The sequence below is a fragment of the Pieris brassicae genome, chromosome 6, assembly GCF_905147105.1.
Source record: "Pieris brassicae chromosome 6, ilPieBrab1.1, whole genome shotgun sequence".
Lineage (NCBI taxonomy): Eukaryota > Metazoa > Arthropoda > Insecta > Lepidoptera > Pieridae > Pieris > Pieris brassicae.
This window is the reverse complement of record NC_059670.1, coordinates 14,055,419-14,072,357: the sequence shown is the minus strand read 5'-3', so window position 1 is coordinate 14,072,357 and position 16,939 is coordinate 14,055,419. Positions and strand designations below refer to the sequence as shown.

Below are 16,939 nucleotides of genomic sequence, written 5' to 3'. Positions count from 1 at the left end.
GTTGTTTTAATAGAGCGACTTTTAGTTTAGTGGTTTCAGCTTTACAGTGGTACAACTCTCATACATGAGATCGTAGATTCTCATCGGGCTCTGCACCAACGAACAATATGCATTCGACAGTCGCTCGTATGGTGAAGGAAACCGGCATGCCTTAGACACAAAAAAGACGACGTTAGGCCCAGAAGGCTAATCACATACTTGTCTATTTAGAATAATAAATGATCGCGACCCAGATCCAAACAGGAAGGAGGAGGGACTGAAGGCATCCCTGTTTTTTTATACGGTCCACAACTCGATAACATTTCACCTTAATAGAAATTACATATCATCTACTATAATGCTAAGGGATATCTTGCCTGTGCTTAGTCTCTCACCTGGTAACATTAATAGCGCGAGCATTGTTCCATGATAATCGCTGCGTGTTCGTTATCTGTATAGTATAATATTGAGCTAGTGAACGCGTTGTGTCTATCCAGGAAAGCCGTACTGACCGGCTTTTGACTGAGTCCACTGATAAGTCACTTGGAGGTAACGGTGGTTCTGGTAAAAAAATTATGTGCTTGTTTGGAAGTGTTATCATATTCAAGCGTGAGATTATGGTATATGTATTAAATTGACAGATTGAAAAACTGGGGCATAAGAGACAAGACAAAAGTTATAGACATTACCTCCAAAATAAGAAGACCTAAATGGCGATGGGCTGGACACATGATAAGAGGAAAAGACAAATGGAGTAAAATTATGACACGATGGTACCCTAGGGAAGGCAAAGTAAACGAAGACCACAAAAAATGGGAAGACGACATCAGGTGGCAGGAGTGATGTGGAACAGAGTGCAAAGAAGATATGAATGGAACAGGTTGGAGGAGGCGTTTGCCGACTGGCAAACAGATCTGCGGAAATCAAGTAAATTTTTTTTAATTAGATTTTCTTAACCTTCTAATATTATATCTAGTTTAATATAATGATCTATGTTTATGTGCGTACCTAAGTCGATCCGAATAAAAGGCTATATTATTATTATTTTCTATTTAGCTTAACATATACTTTCAACGAAGCTGCAAAAGTTGTATAGAAAGGAAACCGTCATTAGAACATAGATAGTGAGCCACAGACGACGTATATATTATATACAATAATTATAACTGTTATTACATAGAACTGAATTTCTGAGTGAATATAGCTAAATTAAATATATAAGTGATAATGATCACATTTGTGTTGATCATTCTTCCTTTTGAAACCCTTAAATTAAAATTAGTTTTTCATAATTTTAATTGTTTTGTTTAATATTTGTATGTATTTAAGTATCTGATGTTTGCATATAAGTTCTTGTCACATTCAAAGTTGTATATTGGGATTATTTTACTAATGTATCCGTTTGCCGAACATTTGCAAGAATTTATCAATAAAAAGAATTTAAAAACCATATTTTTACTTGCTTAAATGTAAATTGTTAATTAGTTTACTTATACCAGGTATGACGATCCTTTTAGACTGATTTTGGAAGTCAAGTCATCATTCGTTAGACAATACAATGTTCTTCACTTTAAGGCATTATTAAAGAGGTGGGATATTATCTTTATTATGTAGTAGTAGGCACAAAACACTGTACCTATATAAAAATTAATGTACAGCAAAAGGTTTTCTGGTAATTTTATAATAAGAATATATTTTTAGCAAGAATATAGTTCAATCTAATCTTCTCATATTCTGCCACATATAATATCGTGCAAATTTGCCTATACCTATATTACATAAATATAAATATATTATAAGAATAACTTCTAATTGTGTATTTTTTTATTATATTGTTAGTTGCAATTGGACATGTAAATAAATAAAAAAATTTAAAAAACTTACCCAATATTGTTAGAAACACAGAATAAACATCCGCACCAAACGGATTTCCAGCTTTACACTGGTACAGAGCACCATCGCTCGTTTCAGTTTGTATTAACTCCAATATGCTTGTCATACCATCCTCGGACTTCATTTCTGATATTTTCACTCTAAAAATGGGAAGTTTAAACAATGTAAATAAATAAGCAAATAAAGACAACATCGGCCGTGCTCTGTAACTTCCAATACTATGGACATATTTATATGTTCGCAGAGTGAATTCACAGTAGCGATATTTTGTATAGTATGTGTTTAATATTATATACTTTATTATAATTTATTTTATTGTCATAGTCGGTAAAGATAATGTATGTATTTATGTTATAAATATACATACGAGTATCCTGATACCGATATTTTTAAGTGAAACTTCTTTATAGGCGTTGTAAAAAAATTTACTGTAACATTTTTTTGGTTACGCGTCACATTATTCCGTTATGCGTCATATTTTTCCGTTACGCGCCATCTTTTTCTTGTCCCTACCAGGGTTGATTCGAAGAGATTCGAAGCCATTAATAACAAAAATAATTACGACAACAATAATAGTAATAATTCTATTACAATGAATAAAATTCTGTAATACTCTTAGTACCTAGTAATGAAATAATTGTATTATTTGTATTCATGTCTATGATAATAAAAGCCTTTTGTGAAACTTTATATAACCAATTTCTGTAAAGTTGCATTTCGAAAAATAAGGTCATAAAGAAGTTTCACTTCTTACGTTTGTTCAGTAGTACACGCACACATTTTTATTTGTATACAAGTTCGATGAAGTCAAGTCCACCGCTGATATTGAAAGAGTCTCCGATTTTCTTTTAATTTGCCAATATTTAATGGTTGTTTTATTACAAATTTTGTACTGATAACCATAATATCTTGGTCTTGTTTACATGTTAGCAGTTAATTATTGTAATTAAATAAATAATAAAATGAAGTAAACCGAATATCCCCTTATCAAGGCGTGGGGGAATTTGATCTAACATTATTGTGGTAACAATAACCTAGCTTGTATCAATCTCTATGTTTAGAAAACTTAAACCAATTTTAAGATTACAAAAATCGATACTACGATAATCAGTGTGTATAACTGCGCGAATATCATAACTACCTAATACTTATCAGGATATACAAAAGAATGGGATACTTCAATTAAGTGAGTATTCGTTCCCTTCTGACAAATTCTTTTAATGATTTAATGAAAATAGCATCTAGTTGTAAAATTGTATAGACTTATTAAGTTTTTAATTTCATGTTCTGGAACAAAATTCTCCGCAAATAATTTTAATATAATTTTGAAGAGGGCTTCAAAAACTTATTAATCAATTATGTGACACTTACCGTTGTGTCAGAGGGTTAATAGGTTTTCCATTTCTTGTCCACAGCATTCTTATCGGGTCATCGCCCTTTGCTATACACTCTACGGTAACTTGCTGGCCTAATTTTGCGGTTAGGTTTCTTGATGCCACGTCAAATGTGACGGGTTCTGTAAACAAATCAATGCAATAAACTACATAGCATTTTCACTTCGTTACTGTTTTTGTGTTGGTGTCATGCATTATATTCATGTAATAAACAAATAGCTTCAGCAGGCAACACTACTCATTCGAAGTTCGAAATTTCGAATTCTACTATTAGAAAAAACAAATGATCGAGAAACAGATACAAAAACTAGATACTAAAAATGTTGTAACGGCTTAATAAACGTATAGACCAATAATACAACAAATTACATTCTAGTATAACTTTTATATTAGGTCCTTACATATGAAATTGGCGTTTTGTATGGGAGGAACAAAAAGTCGAATATTTTTAGATATAATATATTTAATTAATCAAAGTATGAACCATTGTTTTCTATGCACTTTTTCCATCTCATAGGTAGTTCATTGACCCCTTTACTAAAAAAAACAGTCGGACGGGAATCAATAAAATCTGTTGTTTAGCCGCTAGCTTTTCCATCATGGTTTGCAATTACTGACAATAGACATCAGCCGTAATAGTCTGGTCAGATTTGAGAAAACTGCAATGAACAATACCGGCACTAGTCCACCAAACGCTTACAAGTAACTTTTTTGGGGTTAATTTTCGCTTGGGGCAGGACTTGGCTGGCTGGCCAGGATCCAACTATTGCGCTGAGCACTTCCGATTATCGTAAAGAATCCATTTTTCATCACAGGTAATGATTCGGTTTAAAATACCTTCATTATTGTGCCGGTTCAGTAATGTAACGCAGCAGTCGACGCGCGTTTGCCGGTTTGCTTCAGTCAATTCGTGAGGAACCCACCTTTGAAACTTTTTAATCTTCCTAATTTGCTTCAAGTGAATTAAAACAGTTTTAACACTAACACCGCAGCCTGCAGCTAACTCGGACGTGGTTTGCGATGGATCCGCTTCCACAATAGCCTTCAATACTTAATTATCAACTTGGGTCTCAGGCCGTCCACGGGGCTTGTTCTGCAGGTCGAAATTTACAGAACGAAAACGTTGGAACCAAAAACGAACTGTGTTTTCTTTTGAAACATGACCGCCATACACATCATTCACCCTTCGAGTCTTTTCCGCATCACTAGTGCCACGGCGGAACTCGTACTCGTAAATAAGGCGATACTTTAAGTTTTCCATTTTGTAAAATGAGTGACGCAAGCAGAAAAAAACAAATGAATGACGGTCATCGAAGCACAAATACATGAGTAAATAGCTGTTTGAACAAATTTGAACTTGGAATTCCTTACCAAAGAGGAGAACATCGTGATTAAAGTGGCCAGTACGAAATACGCCAATTTCATATGTAAGGACCAAATATTATATATCAGAGCAGTGTTGGCAACATCTGCATCGTTAAGTATGTCACTCTTAACATTGCGGTGGTACACTTAATGCTGCTTTATAAATAAAAATAATCAGGGAAACAATTAAATATGAGACTATGACCTTCATATAAAATTTAGAGAGATGTAAATATATTTATTTTGCACGCGTGCCACTCTTATACTACGACTTTAGATCAGTTTAGCGCAGTTAGCACTCGTTCGTACGATAAAAGAAAACATCACACACAAAAAAATTACGGTGTGTATCAGTTACAGAATCACCTGCTTGGCTATAAGAAATAAAAGAAGCAGATACAGAAATAAGGCTTATACCAGGAGCTCTAGCGCCATTGACAGTTTAGCAGAGGTTTAAGTTTAGTTATACGTATGTACAAAACATATAATCTATAGTTCCTGTATGCTCGAACGGTGAAGGAAAACATCGTGATGAAACCGGCATGCCTTAGACCCAACATGTCGACGGCGTGTGGCAGACACAGAAGGCTAATCACCTACTTGCCTATTAGATTGACAAATGATCAAGGAACTGTTTCATAATTCTAACACCAAGACCTTAAAAGGTTGTACCGCCACTGATAATATTTTTTATATTACTTCATTTGAAGCGATTAGAATTAGCACAATTTAATGAATATTAACAATACTTACTATTTACTGAAATCCACACAGTTTTGCTAAGCGCCTCACCCACACCATTTTCAACATGACACGTATATAGACCCGCATCAGATAATGACACAGAGTCAAATATGAGGGAGCCATTTGAAAGACTTAGGACTCCTCCACCAGCTACTTCCAGTACTGGTCTCCAGGTTTCAGATACCACTGTGGATAGAGAACTGATGAAGACATAGTTTCTCCAAATCTCCAAGTACGCGCGCATCAGCTTATTAAGCTGCTAGTGTGTTTATATACATAATAATAATAGATGATAATACGTATAATTGGTATATACAATTTTATTAACCTTTAAATAAAAAATAATAAGGTTAAGAAAATTGTAAATACAAATTATACGTATGTAGCATGATTAAATGATTATGATTTCATACAGTTACTGTCAATTTATCCCGCAAGTTTTGAATTAGAATTTGTTTGATATCATATATAATATTTAACATATACAGATAACAAAAAAATGTATGATCACTGGTTTCATTACTTTATATATTTAATAATTCATATTATTTCATCCTTTGTTTTTCAGTTAAGATCTATTTACATTTTGTGGAAATCCATATCCAAATTAAATATAATATATTATATAATCAAATAACAAATCGACTTAGTATAGTTATGGTGACATTTGATTTGCCATGTGTACTGGAGGCTTTTTTTATATGGAACACCTGATGTTTGCCCATGGACACTCAAAGCCAGAGGACTCGCGTGAGCGTTGCCAGCCTTTAATATTTGGTACGCTTTTATCTAAAGAGCGAAATCCTGAGTCGATTGGTTCGACAAACGTCTCGAGGCGGTGCGAAACAAATATCCTTCTAGAAGGAAACGACTATACGATGTTAGAATTGAGCCAGCTAACATGAGTAAAGTCCACATTGAGCGAGGAAAGTATACACTGTATAATTTTATACGAAATCATCTAGTTGAATAATAATTATTATATTAATATTAAGTGCCGAACTTTATATTAAGTTCGCAAGACGTTGCATATATGACGTCTAAGGTAATATAGACTTATTTATGGTGAAAGTATTATAGTATCAAATTTACCATCTTTCTTCAACCAATGTGTCTGAGGTTGTGGGTAGCCATTTGCCTTGCACGACACGTGCCCATTCCGACCGAGCAGTAGCGACGTATTTTGCGGTTCCTCACTCCATTTCGGTGCAACTGTATATGACAATTAATAGTTGACAAGTTAAAATTAACACATAGTTTTGTCTTTTGTTAACATAGCTTTTAGACATTGAAAGAAAACACTTTTTTACCGGATTGAAGGTATGTATTATTATAAACTTATAATTATTTTACAAAATTTTAAATTTTTCCGACGTTTCGCGTGCTTTACAGCGTGCGTGGTCACGATGACTGAAGACAGAAGGTGTTGAATGTAAAAAGTATCACAGCTATAGAGAAAGTTGTGTTATCTGTATTTATTTCTCCGGAAATGACATCGATGAAAAAAAAATTAAAATTATGTAAAATAATTATAAGTTTATAATAATACATACCTTATATCCGGTAAAAAAGTGTTTTCTTTCAAGTTAAAGTTAAAACAAATGTGAAAGCGGCTCCGTGTAGCTAGGCTTATTTATGATATTGTTACATTATCACTAATCATTAAAAACCTTGTTATTCACTGCCCTAAGGTCATAGGTTCGGAATGAATTTCTGTCTATGTTGCACATTAACACTCGCTCTTATGGTGTAGAAATACATCTTGAGAAAACTGGAATGCCCAAATATATCCTCAGGTGCGTGTGTCAGGCACCTGATCCACTAAGTGATCACCCAGGCTGATCACCTAAGTGGTTAGTAGAAATAAATGTGTGCGTGAATTAGTGTATACACGTAAGATTTGAAACTTCTTTATGACCTTATTTTTCGAAAAATTATCTACTATATTGAACTTTACAGAAATTGGTTAAATAAAGTAAAATTAGATAACGTTTAACATAAGACTTATTATCATAGACATGAATACAAATAATACAATTATTTTATGTTACCTTGTTACTACTAAGATTATTACAGAATTTCATTAATTGTAATATAATTATTACTATCATTGTTATATATTTTTGCTATAAATGGCTTTGAATCCCTTCGAATCGACCGTGGTAGGGACAAGAAAAAGATGACGCGTAACAGAAAAATGTGGCGCGTATCCGAAAAATGTGACGGTAAATTTTATTCAATGCCGATTAAGAAGTTTCACTTTAAAAACAAATGATCAAAACTTAAAATTGATTGTTATTCACTCTTTCAGATTCCCTTTTTATTACAACTAAGTTTATTTGAATCATGAATTCAACAAATAAAGAATATAGTTTTATTATTAACTAGTAGTATGAAAAGCACAAACGATATCAATGTATAAATTAAATATCTCCGAGGTACAGAGTTTCTATGAAAAGTGTAATGCTCGCGTAAAAAGACAATAAATTATATTTTAAAAGCCAGCGACCGTTCAAATTGACGAAATTTTTAATTGATTACCATTCGGGGTTAATGAACTATAAAGTGTCATTTGAAACCATTTCTAAAGGTTCAAAATATCCACCAATTATCCGAAAATCTTTAAATTATATTGGTATTCTATTTTTAAAATAACTTGTATATTTGAGTATTACATTTTAAATGACAGAAAGAGTCGTTTCCCGCGTTTTATGGCTCGAATGGTTTCACAGATTAAAAACCGCGACCATTTTTATTCTGATTTGCTTTTTAGATGAAACGTTTTAAAGCCCGGCATTTAAGTTTTGTGTTTTGTTAATATTTGATATTTTTCACACGGAGATGTACTTGTTTTTTCCTGAACGTGAAAGGTCCTTGCTTATTCCAATTAATTTATCAATGTAAATTACCGTATAAATCTCATACTCAAAATCAGTTAAAAATAACTAAAACCCAAGTTGTTGAATTCCTAAAACTCCAAGTATTATTATTGAAGTGAAACTTCTTTAGGCGCATGAGGGTAAATTTTTTTACGGATGAAACAACGCAAACGCAATAATAATATTAGCGTCACGAAGATGAGAGATGAGAGGGAGAGAGCGATTGTGACTGATTGAGAGAGAGTGAGAAAGCAAATAGCTATCAAGCGAGAGTAGAACGACAATAGATGATATTTTTACACGATATTTAGATAATGTTGAAATACTTATCATAATGCTTTAGGCACAACAATACAAATAGAAATAATGTAAATATCGAAGAAATAAATTAAACAAATTAAATTTATGATTTGTATTAATTTTCGACACTTTTAATATTTTAATGACAATTAAATTTATTAAATTCCAAACATATCTTGCTTTTTCTCGGAAATCTAAAGTTTTTGATTTGTAAAAATATGAACAAGATTTAAAAATTCGTTTGCCAAAGAAGTTTCACTTCTGACATTTGTACTTTGTACGCACGCACTCTTTTTATGTATAACTGTGGTGGACATTTTTATAGATATTGAAAAGTGTTTATGTCACAATAGGTACTAAACATATATTAAATTATTTCGACTATCATAAACTCTTTTTCATAAAGTATTACTCAAAGATTACCGCATCAATAAATATGGTTTCCAATTTTAAAAAGTAAACCAATTCTCTTTAATCTACATTTTATAATAAGGCTAGCAATGGTTTAACAGTAAGCCTATAGCTACGTGTGTGACAATATCCAGTTGGGACCAATCAATAATTGCTTATCACGCATAAAGTGAACAGTGATCACCCCTCAAGAGATATTCATAAATTTAAGGATTTCTCATGGAAATCTGAGGCTGACAACGTACTGATTCCTGCCGGATGATGCCTAATATCATTGGTGCATAGCTGAGGTTCGAACCGATAGGATGACAGTCGCTTGAGCCACTAGAGCAACAATACTTTTGCTACGTACCTTTTATATATAAATTAACAGTTCGATCGACTTTAGCTACATGATTGGCAGCAACGCATGTGTAGGTCCCACAGTGATCAAGTGACACATTCTTGATTATCAATACGCTGAATACTTCCAAACTCCTTTCGGCAATCTATATGAAGAAATTTTTAATTAATAAAAATAAGAAATTTCAAATAATATTTTCATTATAATGTGTTATGTTTTTATGGGTTAAAGTTAATCTATAAACGTATTACCATAACCCATACATAAGAATAAGTATCTATTCGTATTGAGACCTCTACGTGATGGGCTCAAAGTCAAAGTTAAAAATCATTTATTCAAGTAGGTAACACAATGTACACTTATGAACGTCAATAAAAAATAAATATACATTAAATGCTTCTAATTTTACAATTACAGTTCTCAAATCAAGGGCGTAGAACGGAAGAGAAAAACTGGCAATAATTCTCGTTTCACCACGTAAACTTTCCAAAGGGCCGGACACTTACTACACAATTACTAATCGACATACATATTATCAATACCTATTATGTCCACCGGAATAATCCGAAACAAGAATCTTACAATTTGTTAGACCTCACAAAATCCATAAAACCCTCCAGAAAGTAATAATATTAAATACAGCAAGAAATAACGAGCATATTCCTTCAAACTAATGAAAAAACCTGATCACTGCACTGCGCATTAGGACCATGAATCCATCCTGAACGTAAACAGTTACCAAACACTTTATTTACTTAACAAAAGTTGTGATTGTATTATTGTGCTGTAATAACAACACTTTATTTACATCACAATATTACAAAACATGATAAAAATAGAAGACAAAGGATGGAAATAGGCGGTATTACTGCTAGTTTCTTTCACAAGTACAATATTACGAACAAAACAATTAAAAACCTATAAATATTGGGTATTAGTTTCCATTATAATCTAAATTTATATTATAAAATGGAATGTATTTTGTAAAAAATAAATTCATAAACTAATATACGGATTTCGAAAATTCTTTAACTCTATTAACTTTAAGTACCTAACGTAGGCTGCATTTATTAACAAGCAAAGTGATAATTCTGGATGGATCATTTACAGGTTACCCTGTCAATACTTAATAAAAAATCGTCAGGAGGAATATCAGGTAAAAGTATTGAAAAAAAAAAACATGTGTGTGTACTTATGTACACGCGTTAGAAGTTATACTACTTATATGACGTAAGAAGATAATATTTTTATCTTTCGCCTTATTCTACGTTTGTAGAAAAAACGACACTAACAATAGAAAAAAGGTTTACTATAACGCATTGTCTAGTTAAATAAAGTTTATTTAAATATCACAAAAAAAAAATATTTCTACATAATTAAATAAATATACATTTTTTATTTAAAAATGTTAACTATGGTTATTTCATGGGTGTCCGTTTTTTGTGACGGTGTGCAGGTGTTGGTTTCTTTGGCCGGTGCCCGCGCCCATCGTAAAATTTAATTTCATCAATTTTCCCTAACGCGCCAAAATAAGTATAACTTCAAAAACATTTTATAAGTTTACGAACAATTATGAATTCTTATGTTTAAAAAGTATATTGCCTGCATAAAGTTTCCTTATTTTTTTATTCGTATACCCGATAAAATTTTACAAAACGCAACTACGTTTTTAAAAAGGGGTTTGCTTGGACCTATACTTATTAAGAACAAAGTCCATACATTAAATATAGTTAAGACATCATATTGTACAATTATAAAAAAATAACAGTTCAAAGGACTTACTTTTAAATGTGGTGGTATCTTCTTCCCATCCTTCAACCAAGAGTAATAAACCGGCGAATCACCACTCTTCAGATTACAATGAATTTGGACAATTTGTCCTTCTTGCAAATCGGGTGCCAGCATTATCTCCTCAAGTTGAGGGGCCTCCACGACTTGCAAGTCAAAGGAGCGTTTAGCCATTTCTCCAGAAGGACTTCGCACAATACAGGCATAGGACGCACCGTTCTCGGCTTTGGAGACCTTACTTAAATTTAGGATACCATCATTGTTGACTGAGACGTCACGTTTTCTTAACTTTGGTTTTCGACCGTAGATTTCAATAGATAGTTCTGTTTTGTTTGCATTGCGTTTGTAACGGTTCGTTTGTTCGGGCTTTATTTCCTTGCCTCTGTACTCCCATGTGATATCCCTAAAATGTAAGAAAATTATAAAATATATATAAACAATATAAATATAATTGCGTTAACGATAGATGTGTGATATTTTGATTCATTCTATTAGCTAAAGAAATATGAAAAAAACTTTAAAAAATCTCTTTCTGTTTTGTACCGTTTATGCTGATAATGAAAAGAGAGAGAGAGAGAGAGAGTATGAGACATATTAAAACTGATTTTAATTTATACATTCCCTGTAATTAAAGCAGATTTAGGGGGCAGCCCTAAACCAAAAAACATAAATATAATTTTCTATGATTACCACGGCCTCTTGAAAGGATTACATTTTGTTTTAAGAGAGTTATTAGTCGTAATAACCACAACGTAAATCGTATAGTATTTATAACATCGTGGGATCTCGAGACACTCGGTATGGCTCAAGGAGAACTAATCAAGCACGACTTCGTATGACCTCCGCTATCTTTAAGTCTGTCAGCCAAATTAGATAAATATTATAAAATACATACCTTATAGGATATCCATAGTATGGGCATTTTAAGGTTACACTTTGTCCACTTTGGGCCTTAATCGGGGGAAGAGTGCGAATGTAAGGTGGTCCTAAGAAAGGAAGATATTAATCATAGTATACTTATGCATATACGATATTAATGCTATCAATAAATGTGCAGAAAACCCTTTGGTAGGCAAACACAACTGCCTTTATAAAGCGTTGCTTAATTCAAAATCATGTATTCATATAGGTAACACAATGTTCACTTTTACATTTACTTCCAGTTCTCAAATCAAGCGCGTAGAACGGAAGAGAAGTATTGCCAATAAACTCTTCGCCGCTCTTTTTAATCGCCAAGATTTTTTCACAACGTTTGTACGGAGCTGCAACCATTACCACACTATGTTCCACGTGACATCTTAAGTAGGTAATGAATAATAATATAATAAATTAAAAACAAAGATTTGTCAAAGATCCTCTATCAGCAGGAGACATGGTGAAATAGGAGCACGCACTTACATTCTCGTGGGAACAACACGCAAATCAACGTCTAGTTGCTTGTTCGAGCGTTGCAGAAGAATGAGGGTAGTCATAAAATTTTATCTACCCACAAATCGTTAAATTATCGAATTTTAGGCCTTTTTAATAAACTAGCCATGTCCATAAATATGGCTGGTTTTAGTCGATTTTTTGACAAAATAAGTTGCTATCTTAAACATACCAATTCTTAAATTAGGATAATATTTGTTACGCTTACACGGGTGACACCGGAAACACATACATCGGAGCGCATTAAGCCAGTAAGTATGTTTTTTTGCTATATAACCCTTTAGTTACTAGCTAAATAATTTTATACTACCGAGGTATATGAGTCAGGAATTAAATAACTCGTTATCAATATAGCCAGAAATAATAAATCCACAAATAACAGTCAAGTATTAACAAGTCTGCTGTAACAACACGATTCACAAGAGACATATTTTCTTTCTTTTTCTGTCATTAGCGCTTCAATTACTTGAAAGCCTTTGATTTAGCAAATGTAGTTGATACACTTTGAAACCGACAATTAATTGATTGAAAAAATTTAAAGCTTTTATTAGACGATGTCCTTATCCTGTATTAACCTTTTACTTCACAAAAAAACAACTTTTTTAAATACGAGAAAAAAAAAAATATATATATGTAAATGTAACAATAAAAAAATATCATTATAAGCCACGTAACATCGCATCGCGTAAAACTAGCTACATAACTAGCTAAACACTAGGGAACGCTGTCTAGTCAAACTACTCACTTTCACGGTTTGTTGAGATTTTGATAGAAATACAAATATATATAAATAAATAACATTGATGAATTTCATATAAATCATTGATTCTAGAAATCAACCTTGACGTAGGTTATAACATTTTTGGTGGCTCTTCTTGCTAGAAATTAAGATAAACATACCATAAACATTGATCCTGTCTTCGTGGCTGATGATGCTGTCACCATGATGAGCTACACAGGCATATCTTCCTCCATCATCAACCCGTATATGGGATATGTTCAGTTGTGTGACAACTCCACCGTCCAGTGATAATGTCTGACCGATGACGTATCTAAAAATATTTGAAATAGAATATAATGGGTCATGAAAGCATAAGTCTGATCACAGTGTTTTTACTATACGACTATCTCTTTTTATAACAGCGTAAACACAATTTCACAAACAGAGACGAAAGGGCACTTCAATTAAAATAGTGCAATTACTAATTTTGTTTTTTTGAACAAGGGGGTGCCGTCTGGGAATATCAGTGACATATATAGGTATATTGATGACAGGCAATGACGAAATCGAGTAAGGAATAATGTATGCGAAAGAGTTAGGAAAAATACATATTTTAATGACTTAAAGTAAACATATAGCGGCGCGAAATTTGTACTTTTATATATGTGTATTTGATGTTTATAACGGTATTTGATACATTTTAGGTATTTTAGGGATTTGGGGTGAAAGCGGAGGCCTTTACTACGACGGAGGTCGTGTACTGATGTTATATGGACTTCCTTTAATCCTGATTATATTGTACTCAAATTAAGGCTTTTTATTTTTATAATTCTATTTAGACTATAATTGATATATTAAAATAAATAATGTTAACCTATGTTGTATATAAAAGTAACCTTAACGCTTTAAACATTTTCTCGCTGGAGTATATGCTGAGGAACGCACCAACTCCGGATTTACTGATATTGTCTACAAGACGCCAATTTGAATCTTAATCTCGTCTCGTATTTTTAATATATGATTCTAAAACGTTATACTAATGTATGTACTTATTAATCTATAACATACTTCAAATATTTATGGATCTGTCATTAGATACCAATTCTTAATAGACCACGCCTGTATTTGCCTCTTATTTATTTATTTTAACGTCAATTTTGGTATTAAGTAAGTATATAATAAGATATTTATTTCTAAGACACACATACAGATTATTGTAGTCTTTACAAACATAGTTATAATAATATTTAAAAATTAATGAATAGACAGTTAAAACAAATTGTTTGGTCCCTGTGGCAGTTTATCTTTAAAGCTGCATTTCCTCGCTGTATTGCGATATTTATTCGTTGAGCAAAGAATGCACCGGCTTTGGGATCACTGGTACTATCTAACAGGCGCCTAAATCTTTAATTATCTTTTGTGTATGTTGAACCCAACGGCAAATATTAAAATATTTATAAATACGTAATAACTTAAGATTAATAATGAAATTAAAATAGATAATTATTATGATTTTTTTTTTTTAAAGTATTCCTACAACTACTCATTAAACAATATTCCAATAATTACATTATACACAAAAGCCAAAAACGTAATACACATTCAAACATAACATAACATAAAGCACAGTTTTACCTATTTATACAAAAAATATAACAAAGTACAAATTCATACTAATTTCTAGATTATAAGTTCTAAGTTTCATTGATCACTAGCTGACCCGGCGAACTTCGCACCGCCTAACAGTCAATGAATGTCATGTTACTTTTTAGCTGAACTAATTTCGGCTTTGATGAACGTAAAACAATGATACAAAATAATATATTTATATAGATAGAAACAAAAAAGTATTTTATTATGATGAATGATGATGAATGAGAATAAAAATAAAAAATAATAATTAAGTACTTCAAACTCATGTCAGAAAAAAATGATTGAAAACTATGGTGTGCAGATTGGGGAAAAAAATAAAACTCAAAAATTTTCATTCAAGCACTTTGTGGTAAACGACATTTTTTGTTTTTTGGTCAGGCGCAAGAACAAATAAAGCGGATGGTTTGCCGACACGTGAGCATGCCACGTACAATTGACCATGAGAAAAACATGCATTTTCTAGATTGAGGCCAAAAATAGTCAAGGATTTGTTGATCGTCATGGCGAAGGCAAGACGAATCGGGAATTGAATTCGTTTAAACTCAAAGGGCATGTCCATTGGGATCATCAGAATCCTTGGAATAAGAACTTCCTCATCTTTAAATTTTCCTTTAAGTATCGACGCGTGAATCACATTGCTCATCAATTTTCTTATCACCAAACGCGTTCCATTACACAGTTTTGGTTGGTTTAAATTTCTAAGCATGATGACTACCGAGCCAACTTTAAGTTTTAAATTGAACGGTGGTAAACCAGGCACATCCAAGGAGGTTAAAAATTCAGTTGGATAATTAGTGGCTTCTTCTTCATCAGAAATCATCAGCAGATAGATCGTTCAACAATGCAACTCTCATATTTACAGACAGTTGAAGTTTCTTTACATGTCGCCACAGATTTGATGCTTTGAGGCAAGCGTTTATTTCGTCGGCAGCAGTAGATCTTGGAATTACTGGTAGTGTTTGCGGAAATCGCCAGATAATAAAATCATTGCACCACCAAAACATCTCGAGTCATTGCGCAGATCTTTTAATGTTCGGTCTAGTGCTTCCAATGCGCGTTTGTGCGCCATTGTGCATTCGTCCCATATGATGATTTTTGATGCTACTAAAACTTTGGCCATTGCGGAGTGTTTCAAAATGTTACATGTTGGTTGTTCAGTAGTTGTTTGAAGGTTTAATGGCAATTTTAACGCTGAGTGAGCCGTACGGCATCCGTCTAACAATGTGGCCGCTATTCCAGAAGAAGCAATTGCTACCGCAATTTCGGATCTCGCACGTACAGTGGCCAAAATCAATGACATGAGGAATGTCTTCCCAGTTCCACCGGGGGCATCAAAAAAAATAAGCCGCCATTTCCAATTGCATTAATCAGTGTATCATAGACTTCCCTCTGCTTAGGATTCAACAGAGGTACATTCGTTTGAACACATATCTTCGATCAAGAGCAAAGTCTGGTTATGGATCTCCTCATTCACCTCAAGATCGGAATTTCTTGAGCTGACGCGAATTCGATGTAAAATATCTTCTGACATGTTATCTTTGTATTTGTTCCACAGGTCACGTGGGTTCGATGGGAAGCATGTTGAAATGATGATAGCAAATAATGTGTGTATCTGACTTGGAGATGCAGAAATAATTGCTTCAGCGATTGTCTTGCCCAATGAGTATCGTTTTCAAGCAAATTTAGCTCTTGACAAGCTGCACGAAATGTGGGGCACACGATACCATTAACAGTTCGTAGTGATTCAAATGATTTTGGCCCTCGAACATGTACCAGCAATAACCGCAAATAGAAACATTCATCATTCTTCGGATGAACTGTGTAAATACGACCAAGAGCATCAGTAGAACGCATATCTGGATGACCAGGAACTGCATCGCCTTGCTTCCGACATTGAAATTTCTTCAATGTAGCGTTTCAAGTGTAATAACGTGGCATTTCTGAGTAAAGCAAAGTTCGTGCGAACGGATCGCTTTGACAAATCGCAAAGAAACTGGTCAGTGTTGTCGCTGGAGGTGTGTCGGCACGTTGAGCAGAGTTC

General features: G+C 33.2%; 1 protein-coding gene across 1 annotated transcript in view; it reads right to left on the bottom strand.

The window, feature by feature from the left end:
• LOC123711430 (Down syndrome cell adhesion molecule-like protein Dscam2) overlaps window positions 1-16,939 on the bottom strand; it is a 59,488-nt gene that overhangs the window by 29,152 nt on the left and 13,397 nt on the right. Inside the window, exons 6-14 of the mRNA XM_045664011.1 lie at window positions 13,425-13,576; window positions 11,992-12,082; window positions 11,091-11,499; window positions 9,318-9,453; window positions 6,468-6,587; window positions 5,385-5,561; window positions 3,244-3,388; window positions 1,864-2,012; window positions 375-540 (exon numbers count right to left, since the gene is read on the bottom strand). Of these exons, the coding sequence (XP_045519967.1) occupies window positions 375-540; window positions 1,864-2,012; window positions 3,244-3,388; window positions 5,385-5,561; window positions 6,468-6,587; window positions 9,318-9,453; window positions 11,091-11,499; window positions 11,992-12,082; window positions 13,425-13,576 (1,545 nt within the window). The remainder of the gene's footprint in view (window positions 1-374; window positions 541-1,863; window positions 2,013-3,243; window positions 3,389-5,384; window positions 5,562-6,467; window positions 6,588-9,317; window positions 9,454-11,090; window positions 11,500-11,991; window positions 12,083-13,424; window positions 13,577-16,939) is intronic.